The sequence below is a fragment of the Notamacropus eugenii genome, chromosome 4 (genome assembly GCF_028372415.1).
Source record: "Notamacropus eugenii isolate mMacEug1 chromosome 4, mMacEug1.pri_v2, whole genome shotgun sequence".
Taxonomy (NCBI): domain Eukaryota; kingdom Metazoa; phylum Chordata; class Mammalia; order Diprotodontia; family Macropodidae; genus Notamacropus; species Notamacropus eugenii.
In genome coordinates, this window is record NC_092875.1 from 294,358,920 (window position 1) to 294,376,345 (window position 17,426).

Sequence of the window (17,426 nt, forward strand, 5' to 3'; positions counted from 1 at the left end):
AGTATTTTGAGCCCAGTAGGTACTCAATAAATATTAGCTAAACAAGTGAGTCGATTGAAACAGCATATGAATATAGAGAGCCTTAAAAAAGTGAATACTTACTATTACTTGTTGTTTCAGGAAATCCAATCTTTTGACTATTCCATCCTTTGTTTTCCACTGTCTAGAATATTAAATGGATAGGTTAGTGCAGAGAAATCACCTCTTTTACTTATTCAAAACTAAAAAATTTGACAGAGTATATTAATTAAACACAAAGATCTCTGACATACTCCTTTTACTGTATTTCTCTATACTCCGATGTCAACAGATGGATACAACAGCACTAAATGCATATAAATCTCTGCATTATTTCATCATTTTCCTAATCAGAATGTATATCTCCTTGTATTATCTCCTCATTTTCTAAATGGAAGGTAGCAAATTATGGGTGTTTAATAAAAGGAAAATTACCATCATCATGTAAGCAGAAGTATCTATGAGACTATTATTGGTTCAAATTCTGATTAACAATAAGAAGAAGAATTGCTAACATTAATACAGTACTTACTATTTAGCACTGCACTATGCACTTTACACAGTAGAAATACTTCTATTTCAGTTGTTCAAATTTGCAAAAGATCCACAAATATTGCTAAGAAACACACATTTTTGAGCAAAGATGGGTTACATGAGCTGCCAACCCCTGCTATGTAGCCTAGCCTGAAGAAATATGTATTTGATTTAAAATATATCTTGAAACCTATATTTTATCACACAAAATATTTAGAAATGAAGGGTTTCAAGAGATAATAATGCTCCAAAAATGTAAGTCTTAATTCTTCCTACTATAATAAGCTTTTGATTATTCATGCTAATGGTACCTAGATATAATTTTTAAAATCTCTTTTTAGCAACTACTTTCAATCATTTTGACTTCTAATATTTTCCTAGTGATTGTAATAAAAGATAAAATGGGAAAATTTGTACTTAATTTTCTTTCATTCCTCCTAAATATTTTCTGTTAACAGAATTAACAAGCAAATGAAGAGGAAAAAGGAAAATGTAAGTGTGTGGCTGATGTGCAAAATAAATCATGTTCTCAAAAATTAAAAATTAATCATGTTTAAAAACTATCAGCTTCTCTTGAATCAGGGATCCTTTTTGCCTTCAAATATTTCCTTAAAATGCCCCTCTTATTGACAGACCCCCTTAATCCTGAACATTGACTTGGGACTCAGGAACTCTGAGTTCTAATCTTGGCTCTGTCACTGACTTGATTTATGCCACTTAACTCCTTTGTGCCTCTATTTCTTCACCTGTAAAATTTTAATACACACTATAAGTTCAGTTGCTTATTCTTCTCATACTAATAAATATTTAATTTATATTAAAATTGGATGAACATCTTAAGAATTTAAAAATGGGATAACTTGTCCAAGATTTTAAAAAAATATTTTTCTGTCTATTTATAAAACTTCAACCAAATAATAAAAATCACATTTTTATTAAAGTGTCTGTTATCAAAATTCTATTGTTTCTGATGTGCTTAAAACACTATAAAAATGAAGATGAAATAAAATTCACTTAGGTTGTAGTATATTAATCTACATTTTAAAACATGACAAATTTTGCCTGTAGTAAGAAGTTAGTTGCACACAAATAAAGTCAGATCTTAAGTGGAAAAACATCAGTTGCTCATGAGTAGGCCAAGCTAATATAATAAAAATGATAATTCTACCTAAATTAATTAACTTATTCAATGCCATACCAATCAAACTATCAGATAATTATTTTCTAGAGCTAGAAAAAATAATATCAAAATTCATCTGGAAGGATAAAAGGTTCAGAATATCAAGAGAACTAATAAAAAGAAAAGCTAGGGAAGGTGGCCTAGCACTACCAGATCTCAAATTGTATTATAAAGCAGCAATTATCAAAACTACTTGGTACTAGCTAAGAAACAGAAGAGTAGACAAGTGGAATAGGCTAGATACTCCAGACATAGTAGTCAATGAATATAGCAATCTACTGTTTGATAAACCCAAGGACCCCAGGTTCTGGGACAAAAATTTCTGGGAAAACTGGATAACAGTGTGGTGGAAACTAGGCACAGAACAATGCCTGACACTGTACACAAGAATAAAGTCCAAATGGGTACAGGATCTAGGTATAAAGATTGATACTATGAACAAATTAGTGGAGCAAGGAATAGTTATTTATCAGATTTATGGAGAAGGGAAGCATTTTTGACTAAACAAGAGATGAAAAACATTATGAAGTACAAAATGAATAATTTTGATTACATTAAATTGAAAAGTTTTTGCACAATCAAACTCAATGCAACCAAGATTAGGAGGGAAGCAGAAAACCGGAAGAGAATTTTTGCAACTAGTACCTGTGATAAAGGCCTCATTTCTAAAATATACAGAGAACTGAGTCAAATGTACAAGAATATAAGTCATTCCCCAATAGATAAATGGTCAAAGGATATGAATACCCATTTTTCAGAGGAAGAAATTAAAGCTATCAATAGTCATATGAAAAAAGGCTCTAAATCACTATTGATTAGAGAGATGCAAATCAAAACAACTCTGAGATACCACATCACACCTATCAGATTGGCTAACATGACAAAACAGGAAGATAACAAATATTTGAGAAGATGTGAGAGAGTTGGAACACTAAATCATTGTTGGTAGAGCTGTGAGCTGATCCAACCATTTCAGAGAGCAATTTTGAACTATGCCCAAAGGGTTACAAAAATGTGCATACCCTTTCACCCAGCAATATCACATCTAGGACTGTATCCCCAAGAGATCATAAAAATGGGAAAGGGTTCCACATGTACAAAAATATAGCAGCACTCTTTATGGTGGCCAAAAACTGGAAATCAAGGGAATGTGGGGAATGACTGAATAAATTGTGGTATATGGATGTAATGGAATGCTACTGTGCTATAAGAAATGAACAAGAAAACTTCAGAGAAGCCTGGAAAGACTTATATGAACTGATGCTGAGTGAAAGGAGCAGAACCAGGAGAACTTTGTACACAGCAACAACCATAGTGTGCAAGGAATTTTTCTGGTAGACTTAGTATTTCATTGCAATGCAAGGACTTTAAAAATTCCCAATGGTCTCTTAAGGCAAAATGCCTTCCACATCCAGAGAAAGAACTACGGAATTAGATCGCAGAATGAAGCAGATCGTTTTCTTTTGTATTATGTTTTGGTTTGTTTTATGATTTCTCCCATTCATTGTAATTCTTCTGTGCAACATGACTAAGGTGAAAATGTATTTAATAGGAATGTATGTGTAGGAATCTATATAAAACTGTATGCCATCTCAGGGATGGAGTGGGCAGGTAGCAGGGAAGTGGGGGAGAGAGGGGAAAAAATCTAAGATATATGGAAGTGATTGTAGAACACTGAAAACGAATCAAATAATTTTTAAAAGAAGAAAAAAAGAAGTTAGAAATGCCTAATCTAAACTATCAAATTTTAGCCTTAAAAACAAATTCTTAAAAAAGATTGTGTAAGAAGTGACATGTTCACATATCTCAATATTATTTTAATAAGGAATTTCATTATGGAATCTAATAAAAACTTAAATATGTAAGCTGTATGTAGTACAATGGCTAAATTTCAGAAAGTTATTGACCAGCTAGAGAGAACCTATACAAGAATAAAAATTTTTAAAAAGATTAATTGAATGAATTTCTAAGAAGTAAAAGAACTAGAAAGCAATAGTTTCATTAAATGAAATATAAGTTTAAAAGATAGCTATGTTTAATAAGTAGAAAATAAATGGAAAATCTATGCCTGAAAAAAAAGCTATACCCCATTCATATCATCCTCCTTCTTCCTCCCCCCCAAAATTTGGCTAAGCCTGGCTCACCAGTCTCCTGCAATTCTTACTCTTCATTCCTAATTAAAAGTCATGGAATGATAGGACATCACTGAAGCAGAGAAGGAGAGTGGGGAGTATCTTTTGTCAGTTGGTGGGATATTAACTTGGGGGTCAAGATGAGCAATTATTCCTTGGATGTGATAACAGATGCAAACTATCATAATGTACTAGAGTAACTAGATGGACAATCTCACAGCTTCTAAACGTTATGCTTCAAATCTGCTATATTTTCCCTCTTGTCATTCTCTCCCTTTTATCTAATTAAGCCTAAGGTATAGGCTTTAGAAACATTAGGATAAGTAAGTACTTCAAGGATCTATTCTTTCACTGATGTAGGCATAGCTTCCATTGATGCAAGTTGCCACCCAACTATGCTCTAGTATCCATAATGATCACGAGTTGCTTTGGCCAAATATTTCATCATCTAGTGGCTAAGCTTCCATAAATGAGATTCTTCTAGAATCTGAAAGATTATAGCATGGAGAGATTGAATTTGTTCTGTTTGGCTTCAGAAGGTTAGAACCAAAAGCAGTGGGTAGAAGTGGCAAAGAGAGCAATGTAGGCTGAAAATAAGAAAAGTCTTGTTAAAAATTGGAGTTGTTCAAAGGAGGAATATGCTGCTTGAGGCATAGTGCCTTTCTCTTCCTTGAAGCTCTTCAAGCAGAGGCTAGAGATTATTGGAGATTTTATCATGAGGATTTCTTTTATGTTGAGTTCGAGTAGATGGCACTGAGTTCCCTTCTAGCTCTCAGATTCTGTGCTTCTGTGATTTTTCTAATCTTTAGATGATGTTCAGTTAATGGTTAGACCTAGATTATCTAGGTAGTGCTGCCTTAAATTCTTCTGACTTGGTTTTTGAGATGCCATGGTAACCTCCGTATCATGATGAGACATCAGAGTGGGACACTAGGAAATTAAAAGTAGCATTAAATTAAACCACCAAGAAAACTACTTCTGCTCTGTCTGCCATTGAATTTTCTAGAAATTATCTCAGTGGAGGATTCTACATGCTACTGTCTCTCAATTTTCAGGCAACTATGGTCAGACAATTAGTCATTTGTATGTATGGAGTATGCATGAATGTACATGTGTATTAAAGACACCTACAATATACATGATATAGATACACTTTTAAAAACAATATGTTGTTTGTCCTTCCTTTGCAAAGAGGACCAATAACTTCCTGGGAGTGATCTCTTCATTCATGCATGAATTGTATTTGAGTGAGGCAAAGCTGCACAGTTATCAGCATCAGTCTCACTCTCTCTTCCAGAATCATCAAAGTCTAATGGCAAGACAAAAGTCTAGACAATTGGCAATGGCCTGGGATGCAATGGATGACCTTGGTATCTCTGATGTTGGATCAAGGTTTAAGTGTTCCACAGTACCTGTTTCTACTGCCTTTATGGTCATTGGAACAAACTGTTTTCATCCACCCATTCCACCAGGAGAAGTCTTCACATATTTGGGGTAGACACCACCCTAACTCACTGACAGGTGTGAGACCTGTAGGTTATCCTCAATATGGTTTAGCCCATCTGCTGAGATGGTTTTACTGCTTGTGTTATAGCTTCTTGGAGCCACAGATGAGGGCTCAGTTCCAGAAAGACAACAAAGGTGAATGAGGAGCCTTGAAAAGGGCTCAGAAGCCCTCACACTAGAGGTGCTAGTCCTCCTTGAACACCCCACACACCCCAAACACAATAAAGTAGTGGTCCACTTAACCTGCAGTCAGAATTCTGGCAACTTCAACTGTCTAGAACACAGCCATAAACTAGAAAATAAATGAAAAGGACCTCTGAACAAGGGGAATCAGCTGTCACAAGACCACTTTTGAGATGGAGGTGCCTCTAAGCCTTCAGGCCTCAGTCTCTTTTATTATTTTATTATCTAATTATGTGTAAAAGTAAGGGTACAGTTCTAATAATTTCATCTTTTTAAAGGCAGAGGATGACCTAACTGCCTCTCTCCACTTATACAGGGCAAGCTATCAAGGAGTGATAAGACCATGCAAACCGTAGACCTCTAGGTACAAAATGGTAGGAAGTACATACTCTCCTACCCCAAGCCCCAGATGCATCTAATAATGCAAATCAGTGTTTTCCCTAAAACTGACTCTCCCAATTCTGAGTATAAGGAGAAGTACCTCACTTCTGAGTTCATCTCACTGAGTTGCCAGGAACAATTAAACCTCAGTCAATCCAGATTTAGAAGTCACTGGTAATAAGAAGACTGGTTTGCCTCCTGCTTAAGGGTTTAGATCTAAGGTGCTCAATTTTCTACTTTCAGAAAACAACACTCAAGAAAGAAGCAGTATTGTAACCGGAGGAACTTACAGCTGTCATTGCTGAGAGTTAGCAGTAATCATGGAAGAATGGGAGATATGTCAGAAGGCTACTAAGGGAAGCCACATTTTTTCAGAAATGGAGAGATTCCCCAAACTAAAGACTAGAATTTGATGTTTGTCCTTGGAGAAAAAGAGCTAACTACAAATTATTAACTAGAGGGTCATAAAATTTAGAGCTAGAAGGGAACTCAATTATATTTCAGTTCAATTTCTTCTCTTTTTTATTTTTTAAACTTTTATTCTCAGTTTAGCAACACCAAATAAAATGAGTACGTCTATACGCAGAACTGAAGAGAATTGCGCCTGAAACTATGAATCTGTGCTACATACAGCTTACTTTTCATTTCTTTTTTTGTATATAATAAATGTAACGCATAACTTTCAAAGTTGTCCCGCTTGCGTCTTCACTTTTCTTAAAATGCCCAATGTCAGACAGGAATTAAATTAGAGTGAGAGTCTGAACCCAAGTACTCTGATAAGAGATACTCTTCCCATTACACTATCCTGGAAACTTCTCCCCAGTATGCGTTTGGTTAACAACAAGTCGTGCCAACTTAACCACCCTTCCGTTCTTGGATAGGATTACTAACCTGGGTGAACAGGGGAATGACATAGTGATAACACATCTCAATTTCAGTCATTTACATTTGACAAAGTTTGTCTTGGTACCTAATGGAATATTTAGGAGAATGGAGTCACTGGGGATAAAAAGATTTTTAAAATAATAGAATATCTACCATCTTGGAGCTTACATTCTATTACAAAGTACAGCATGTACAAAGATAAGTAAAATACAAGAGAGTGTGATAAGCCAAAGGAAAAATTTAACCAAAAGGCTCAAAGAAAATTGCCAGAGGGAGGAAATACACTAAGCTTTGGGGGCAGAGAAAACTTCAAAAAAGTGGTGGTACTTAAGTTTAACCTTGAACAAAAAGAATGTTGACAGATGGAGCTGAAGAAAGAATGAATTGCAACATAGGGCAATATTCATGAATCATGAGGGTAGGGGATGTTATGTTAAACTGAGGAATAGCTAGTAGTTTAGTTTAGCTGAAAGATTATTTTAAGAGATATAATACAATGTAAAATAAGGCTGGAAGAGTAAAAGTAGCCAGAATGTGAAGGGCTTTAAATGACAAAATAATTAAACCTTGGAATGAGATGGAACCTCAAAATCTCTTCTCCTGGATCAGAACTGGGGTTTGTAAACTTGGTTCCCCTGCCACTTTGATATGTTTATTTCAATAAAACTAATTTTCTTTGTAACTCTTTGCATTCTATTTTATGCACTTAAAAAGATTATTCTAAGAAGGGGTCCAAATGTTTCTCCAGACTTTCAAAGAGATCCATAACACAAAAAAAGATTAAGAATTCTGGATCTAGTCCACCTGATATCTGAACAAGGATTTCCTCTGTAACAAGTGGTTATCCAACCTCAGTCTGATGACTTCCAGTGAAGAAGTCTCATTCTTAGATATAAAATTGTCCTTACCCATTGCTCATACGTCTGCCCTCTTGGTAGAACCAGTTTAATCTACCTTCCATAGGATATCTACATATACTTGAAATAGTTGTCATCTCCATATATCCCTCACAATCTTCTATTCTGAAAGCTGAGGAACTCTAGTTTTTTTTCAACCAATATTCATATGGGATGGTTTTGAGAGCCTTTACTGTCCTTGTCACCCTCCTCTGGACACTTTCTAGTTTATCAATGTTGTTCCTAAAATGTGGTGGCAAGATTAAACACTAAACTTCAAAAGTGGCTTCACCAGGACCGAATTCAGTGGAAATACCACCTCCCTTACATTAATGCAATGTTGGCAGTTTTGGGGGGTTTTTTGCTGCTATATCATAGAGTTGACTTCTACTGAGATAGCAGTCCCTTAGATTTTTCTCAGTCACATGCTGTCTAACCATTACTCCTCTTTCTTGTACTCGTGAAGTTGATTTTCAAATGCAAGCATGACTTTGCAATCAGTTTTTTTTCCAGTCATGTCTGTTTCTTTGTGACTCCATTTGGGTTTTCTTGGCAAAGAAAATGGAGAAGTTTGTCATTTCCTTCTCCAACTCACTTTACAGATGAGAAAACTGAGGCAAACAGGGTTAGGTGATTTGTCCAAGGTCACACAGCTGTAAATGTCTGAGGCCAGATTTGAAGATGAGTTTTCCTAACTTCAGGCCTGGCATTCTATCTATTATGTCACCTAGCTGCCCATGACTTTGTATTACATTAACGTTAAACTTTAACTTAGATAACCCTGAATTTTTAATGGACTCAGTCAGAACAGTTGTGTGACTTCTTCCAGTAGTACTTAGCAATTAGCGAGCAGGAGCAGAAAGTGGGTAGCATAGGTGAACAAGGGCTGCAAATCAGCAAAATGTTAACATGGGTAAAACAAGGGGCTAAGTGATTCAAGGGTGGAGGATAGCACCTTGTTGAACCAGTTAATTATATGACTGAGACATGGTGAAAAGAAAGAAAGGTGAGTATAGGATTGAGAGACTGGGAAGACAGGGAAGGACTGAAGGACCGGGGGCATAGTTAGGATGATAAGTGAGGTTTAAAGAGAATGAGGCAGTGGAAGAAGTAGAAAGAGAGGATCAAATATAGGTAATTTTAGAACTCAAGATAATGTATGTGGAAAAGTTAAGCATAAAGGTATGACGTAAAGCTGTCCAAATATGAAATAAGTTTGTCTTGTAAAGTAGTGAATGTCATGTTACTGAAAATGTTCAGGGAGAAGGCAGATGCAACTTCTACTCGTTGCTAGAGATGTTTTGGTGCAAATTCATAAATTCAACTTCAGTTTCATCAAATATTATTTATATATTCTGTGCAAAGCACTAATGTAGGCAGTGGTGGGTCACAAATCTTAAATAAAATACAGTCCTTGCCTTCATTGAAGAAGCATCTTCCTTTACAAAAGCAAAAGAGCTGAAATCCAAGTATTGTGGGAGGTATGAGGATCACTGATGAGTGGGACAGGGATGAACCATGAAGTATGTAACATGTGAACTGGACATCAGAAGATAGGTATAATTATAACAGGCAGAGATGCATGGATGAGGGTATATTCCAGATATAAAGAATGACATGAGCAAAGGCATAGAAGTGAGAAAATGTAGAATGTATATAGGAGAAGGTAAAAGAATCAAGTTTGGTGGAAGCACCTGAAAGTAGTAAGAGAATGGAGAAGTAAGGAAAGAGTTAAAGGTAGGAAGATAAGGTAGTAGCTGATAGTTCAAGGTCTTAAAGGTAGACTGATGAAACTGAGTTATGTTCATTAGACAAAAGAAAGTCACTGAAAATTAATCAGAGAGAAATATGGAAGATGAACTCGAGGGGAGAGAGAGTGGAAGTAGGAAAAGTAGTTAGGAGACTTTTGTAATAGTAGAAGCAGGAGATAATGGGGATTAGGGTATGCCTTCCTTTCTGCTTCCACCACTACCACCCAAGTTGCCCAGTTGACCTGGATTTTACTGCCTCCTTTCTTTTCCTTTCCTTTCCCTTCCTTTCCCTTCCCTCCCCTCCCCTTCCCTTCCTTTCCTTTCTTCTCCCTGTCCTCTCCCAAAACCTTAAACGTACTACACTCTGAAACTCGGACTCCATTGGGGCCCTGACTGAGGGCTCCTCTGGACCCCCCCAGCTTAGAGTGATCACCAGTAGTAACTGTTGCTGTTTCCCACCCAGCCTGATGTCTTCCTTTTTCTTGACCTCATTAAAGGGGCCACGCCCTGGCTACTTCTTAAACAGGCCTATTCAACGAATGGGCTTTGCCTCACCCTAAGTGAGTACCTGCAAAAACCTTGGCCTAAAGGGCGCAAGGTCTCCCAGTGCATCCTGGGTCATCTCCAGTCATCCTGAGGAATATCAGGTCACTGGATTCAGATGGTTCTGGAGGAGAAGTGAGGCTGGTGAGCTGCACAGCCCTCCTTCACTCAAAACAAAGTCAAGTGCAAGTCATGTCAACACTTCTCTGATGGCATGATCTTCTTTGTCAACGAAGGACAAACACAACCACCCAAGTACAGAATCAACTATCACAAAAGAGTATTGATCGTTTAGTATAAGAAAAAAATGACACTACTACCTTAGTCACTCCCGGGATAATTGTAAAGTAATGTGTTTATTGGAGCTTATAAGGATGATCCTGATATATTCATATACTCTACCTTTACTCAAAATTCAAGACAAGTATGAAGTCCTGTTCCCCACTCCTAGCCCCACCCCCAAACTTTTGGCATTTAAAAGGGTATGTCATTTACTTAGAAAATTCACTTATGTACAATGTCCCATTCCTTGATAATACTGGATAAATGAGGCATTACTTTACTGTAAAAAGGAACTAATCTCATCCACATTATTTTTTACTAATGTAAATTAATCAAGAATGCTATTATACAAAATCCAAAGGGAGGGGGAACACCAACAACTTCTAAATATACCTCTTCTGTGATTTAATATAGTCACTACATCTGGATGTATCACTAAGAACTGGATGGAATTCTACTCTTTATGTAACTTCTAGGGAAATCTAATATAAGTTTATGGCAGATTCTTATCCTAACAAAGAATTTTATATATACATATATATCCCCCACTGAGTTACAGTTGCTAATTAATATGGCATTCATATGTCAAGATACAATATTACCAAACTTCAAGAGAAAATACATTTTGTAAGATTTACTAAAAGTTGTACATTCCCCCAATTTGAACCAAACATACCACAAAATTGGAGGGCATAAAGAAAGGTAAGTTTTTTCCAATCCACTCCTTTCCTAGACTCTGTTTTTTCAAAGAGCTTCTCAGTTTTATGCTTCTCTCCCCAAAGGTATTTCATCCGAAGTAGAGTTGTTGTAGGGGAAATAACAACTTGGAATCAGTTTAGTATAGTGAAAAGAACACTGGATTTAATATCAGAGAATCTGAGCTCAAATTCCATCTCAGCTCACTATGTATGTCAACTTAAGTTAGTCATCTAACCATTTTGACTTCAGTTTTATTGTCTGAAAAATGAGGAGGTTGGACCCCATGACCTGTAATGTCCCTTCCAATTCTATTAGAAAACCTGAGCTCTGAGTTTCATCTACACTTACTGTCTTGGGCAAGTTGTTTAAAACTGACTTTTGCTCCCTCATTTGTCAAGTGAAGATGCTTATATTTACTGTACCTACCCACAGGTAAGGGTCACTACAAGAATTCCATTTTTTCTGATATGAAAACACCACACAGAGTTGGAAAAAGCCCATAATGTGTGGTCATCTTTCTCTGATCTTGTAGCAGAGCATCACTTGACACTGTCCAGCATTTTGGAGCATTCTATGCCTAAGACCTCAAATAGCATATAGAGCAGACAAAAACAGAACACTTGCCTCTAGGACCCACACAGTGCAGGGGAGCACAAATATTTGCATGCAGTGGAGAGTACAAAAATTTTATCCATTGAAGTAAAAGGTCTTTATTTCTTGGAACAGTTAACAACACCAGGAGGATCTGCCTATTAAATGAGATAATATTTATGTGGCAAGTAGCAGGTGCTATATAAATGCTTATTCTTCCCTTTGTCCCTCTCCCCTCCTATTTACAGCACAGAGTAGGATAATTTACTTAATAGATTTAAGAGGCATGTAGGAAATGGAAATTCCGATGGAAAAAGAATAAGACTTGAAGACAGAAGATGGTAATGTATTAAGATCTAGAGAAGCCCTTTCCAAATACTCCAGTAAAATTCTAAAACTGCATGAAAAGGGACAATGATTAAAAAAAGAGAGAGAGAGAGAGAGAGAAAGAATTAGCAATAAGCCCCTTTATCCAGTTCAGAACTGCACAAAAAGGCTGCCAAAAACACTGAGCATAGGTGTGAAGCAACCCAGTCACAGCAGTAGAAAGGGACAGAGCAGCACTTAGGGGTGACCCAGTGACCCTGCCCTGATAAGAGATAGGGAGAGAGCAGGAGAGAAATGAAAAAGAAGAAATCACCTTTCAATCTCTGAACAAGAGAAAAACATATGACCAAAATAAGTGATAAAAAAAGAATTGCAGAAAACAAAAGGGAAAATTTTGATTAGACAAAATTTAAAAGTTTTTGCACAAACTTTTTTTGTTTGTCCAACGAAACTAAAATTCGAAGAGAAATTGGTAAGTCAAAAGGAAAACCTTTGCAACAAGTTTCTCTGATAAAGATTTAAATTTATGACAACTCTTTCCTAATAGATAAATGATAAAAGGACATAAATAGGCTGTTTTCTGAGAAAAAATTCTAAGCTATCAACAAGCATAATGGTCCAAATGAGGTCCAAAATATTAAATTAAATTCAAATTAAAGTAACTCTGAGGTTCTACCTCAAATCTGTCAAAGTAGCAAAAATGGCAAAAAAAAAAAAAATGACAATTGTTAAAGGAATTACAGAAAAATAAGCACGCTGGTGCATTATTGGGGGAGGTATAAATAGACCCAGACATTCAGGAAAGAAATTTGGAATGATGCTCAAAACTATGCATACCCTTGGTCCCAGCTACACATTATTATCTACCTTGTACCTCCAAAAAGATCAAAGAAAGATGAATAAAGGACATATTCACAAAACTATTTGTGGTAGCTTTTTTCAAAGAAATGAAAAATTAGATGGGTTGCATGTCTATTGGGGAATGGTTATACAAATTAAGGTATGTGAATGTAATAGAATATTACTATGCCATAAGAAATTAAGAAGGAACCAATTTCAGAGAGACATGAGAAGACCTGTATATATCGATGCATAGTGAAATGAGCAGAATCAGGCAATTTATAAATGACATGATAAAAAAAAAAAAAACTTTGAAAGACTTGAGAACAATGTAAAGACCAACCGTGATCACAAAGGACTGATGATGGAGCGTAATACCTACTTTCTGACAGAGAGGAGATGAGTCAAAATACAGCATAAGAACACATTTAGGGGCACCGTCGAGAAAATTTGTTTTGTTTACATGTCTGCATACATGTCATAAAGGCATGGTTTTTCTTTTTCTCTTCCAATGTAGAAGAGGGTTAGGAGGGTAAAGGGGAGAGATATGGAGGAAGGAAGGATTGAAAGAAGGAAGGAAGGAAGGAAGTGAGGAAGTGAGGACGGGAGGGAGGAAGGGAGTTATTGAGGCATCTTATTAAAAATGAAAAGAAAAATAAGACAGAAGAAAGGTCAAAAAGAAATATAGACAAAAGGGTCAGCTTTGAAAGCTACAGGATGAGAGCTCTGCAGTTTTGTGTATAATCCTTCAGTTCTATGGTATATATGACAATGCCCATTTTGTTTGGAGCTTAAGTACAGAATTAAAAAAAAATAAGATAAAATAAGAGCATCCTTCTGAACCCTTCAAAGACTAATTAGTAGATAATGACAGAATGGGAGGCATGAAGCACAGGTACCAGCAAAGAAAGAAGTAATGGGATGGACTCATCTAGAGAAAACTGGGAATGGAAAGCAGAAACTCCCTGGAATAACCCAGAAAAAAGGCATTTCCTAAGCCACCAGAGGAGACCTTTAGTATAAAGGGTCTTGCTGTGGGATCCAGATGTTCAGAAACCAGAAAGCATAAATAGCCTATTGCCATTCCAGCCCCAGAGGCATGAAAGAGTTGTAAAACTGGCAACTAAGGCTCTAGTGTAATCTCTCCATGGGCCCCTGCTCAAAAGTTAGTCCCCAGAGTTATTAAGTGCTTTTTGGAGTAGACTGAATTGGAGCTAACCAGTACCAACTGTAGGGGAGCAGTGAGCAGAGTAGAAGTAAGGGTGAGGGGGTAGGGAAGGGGGCGGGGGGGTGGAGAAGTTTGTCAGGGATCTGGAAAAGAGAAGAAGCCAGCAGAGAAGCAACCCTATAGGGAGCTAAGGCAAAGGAGAGCTGTCAGCCAAAGAGCTACACAGTGGGAGAATATCAGCATGAAGTCTTTCAGCCTCACCCCAAATGGAAGTATGAGTCATAATAACTTCATAGGTCACTTGGAGGGAGGTAGTAGCTGATTTGAGGGGTCTCTGGACAGTTTTGAGCTTTACTATGTTCTTTACTGAGTAAATTAAAATGTCCTGTTTTGAAGCCTTGTTAAGCCAGAGCTTAATAAGGGGAGCTAACAGTTACGCTTAGAGTACTGCCAGATGCTGAAGTTTCTGGGTGCCATCTACAAAGGGAAAATAAGGTCCCCCAAGTGTAGGGCTGACCCTCTGCATCAAGAAGAAACCTCAGGCATAGGGGTTACAGGGAAAAGTTGCCATAAAACTATGTTGCCCAGAGCCACAATGCTCTTTTGTAAAAAGGTTTCATCTGGCTCTCCTGCTGACCACTGCCATCTAAAACATACAGTTCTATTACTATGGTGTAATGGGCCAAATTAAATAGAAACTCCAAAGCCTGGCTTCTAGATGCCTTTTCCTTCAGAGGTTTGAGGAAAACCCTCATGTAGGAGGTGGTATCTGAGCTGACCTTTAAAAAAAAATTTGGGATTCCAAGAGACAAGGGGAAGAAGGGAGTGCATTTGGGACAAATACATGAGAATGGAGACAAAATGTTGTATATAGGGAAGAACATGAAGGCCAGTTTTGCTGGAATGTAGAAGGTATGAAGGAGAATAATATTCAAAAGCCTAGAAGTTAGTCCGAAGTCAGACTGTGATAGGCTTTAAATGCCACATAGGAGAAATAGTCTCTGCTCTTAAGGAGTTCATGATCTGATGGGTGAGTCAACATGCAAAAAAAAGATATACAAACAAGATACAGATAGTATAAACTGGCAGTAATTTCAAAGGGAAGGCACCAAGATTATGGAGGACTGTAAAACACTTCTGGCAAATGGTGGGACTTTAGCTGAGACTTAAAGAAAGCCAGAAAAGCAGGAGGTAGAGATGAGAAAGGACAGCATTCCAGGCATGGGGAACAGCCAGTGGAAATGATCAGAATCAGGAGATGGAGCATTATGTATAAGAAACAGCAATGATGTGGAAGAGAATAAGGTAGAAGAACCCTAGAAAGGTAGAAAGAAACCATTATTTCTAATTTCTTGTTGGTACAAAATCAAAGGAATTCTTTCTAAACTATTTTCCTTGGGGAGCTCATCAGCTCCCATGATTCAATGATCATTTTTAAGTCAATGATTCTCAGCTGTTTGTCAAGTCCTAACCTCTCTCCTGACCTCCAATATTGCATCTCCAACCACCAATTATTTGACATCTTGAGCTATATGTGTCATAGCCATCCTAAACTCAGCATGTCTAAAGCTGAACTCATTATATTTGCCCAAAAATCTTCTCCTTACCCCCACAATACTCTTTCATATTACTATCTAGGATACCATCATCCTCCCAGGCATGCAGGTTCTCAACCTAAATGTTATCCTGGATTCCTCATTCTTTCTCACCCTCTCCCCCCACATCCAACTGGTTGCCAAGTTCTATTGTTTCTACCTTGAGAACTTCTTTCATATATATGCCCCCTTCTCTCCTCTAACACTGCCATCATGCTGGTACAGGCCCTAATTACCTCATGTCTAAACTACACTGACTAGACTCCCTGCCAAAAGTCTCTCCTCCCTCCAATCCACCCTTCAGTCAGTTGTCAAAATTATCTTTCTGAAGTACAGGTCTGACAATGTCATCCCCTGATTCAATAACCTCTATTTATGGCTCCTTATGGGCTCCCTATTTTCTCTAGGAACAAATATATTCTTTCTGTGGCTTTTAAAGCCCTTCATAACCTAACATTCCTCCCTTTCCATCTTCTTATATCTCAATCCCCTCAATCCACTATTAGACAGTGACATTATCTTTTTCATTGTTTCCCATCTATAACACTACATTTCCTGACTCCACATTACACCACATTACACTGACCCCATGCCTAGAATGCTTCCCCTCTTCATATCCAACTCCTGGTTTCCCTGGCTTCTTTTAGGTCTCAGCTAAAATCCCATCTTTCACAAAAAGTCTTCCTCAATCTTTAATCTCAGTGTCTTTCTTCTGAGATTACACCCAGTTTATATTGTCTATACCTTATTTGTACTATGTGCATGTTGTTTTACCCCACTTGACTGTGAGCTCCTTGAGAATAGGGATTGCTTTTTTTATTTCTACAACTTAATATTTTTCCCAATTACATGTAAAAACAATTTTAACATGCTTTTTTCAAATTTTAAGTTCTAAATTCTCTCCCTCCCTCCCCTGACCCTCACTGAGAAGATGAGCAATTTGACACAGGTTATATATGTGTAGTCATGCAAAACACATTTCCATGCAGGTCATGCTAGGAAAGAAAACAGACAAAAATCACAAGAAAAATAAAGAAAGCAAAGAAAAGGTATCTTTAATCTGCATTTAGACTCTACCAGCTCTTCAGAACCGTTTATCCTAAGTCCTTCAGACTTGTCTTGGATCATTATATTGCTAAGAACAACTAAGTTATTGGCAGTAGATCATCATGCAATATTGCTGTTACTGTTGTACAATGTTCTCCTGGATTTGTTCATTTCACTCTGCATCAGTTCATTTATGTCTTTCTGGATTTTTCTAAGATCATCAAGCTCACCATTTCTTATAGCACAATGGTATTCCATCACAATCATATACAACAACTTGTTCAGCCATTCCTCAATTGATAGACATACCCTCAATTTCCAATTCTTTGTCACCACTAAAAGAGCTGCTATAAATATTTTTGTACATATAGGTCCTTTTCCTTTTTGTTTGATATGTCTTTGAGATACAGATCTAGTAGTGATACTGCTGAGTCAAAGAGTATGCAAAGGGTATGCCCTTTGGGCATAGTTCCAAATTGCTCTCCAGAATGGTTGAATCAGTATACAACTTCAGCAACAGTGCATTAGTGTTTTAATTTTCCCACATCTCCAATATTTGTCATTTTCCTTTTCTATCATATTAGCCAATCTGAAAGGTGTGGTGGTAACTCAGAATTGTTTTAATCTGAATTCTCTAATCAATAGTGATTTAGAGCATTTTTTCATGTAACTATAGATAGCTTGGATTACTTTGTTTGAAAATCAACTATTCATGTCATTTGACCATTTATCAATTGAGGAAGGGCTCTTTTTCTTCCGTGACCTTGGTACTTCCTCTTCCATTTGGCCAATTCTACTTTGTAAAAAGTTCTTTTCTCCAGTCACTTTTGTACCTCTTTTTCCACTGGGCTAATTCTGCTTTTCGAGG

At 37.0% G+C, this 17,426-nt stretch overlaps 1 protein-coding gene across 11 annotated transcripts in view; it reads right to left on the reverse strand.

The window, feature by feature from the left end:
* STAU2 (staufen double-stranded RNA binding protein 2) overlaps window positions 1-17,426 on the reverse strand; it is a 452,577-nt gene that overhangs the window by 198,828 nt on the left and 236,323 nt on the right. For all 11 annotated transcript variants that reach the window (XM_072604884.1, XM_072604882.1, XM_072604888.1 and 8 more), the window contains one exon: window positions 103-163. In XM_072604884.1, coding sequence (XP_072460985.1) covers window positions 103-163 — 61 coding nt within the window. The remainder of the gene's footprint in view (window positions 1-102; window positions 164-17,426) is intronic.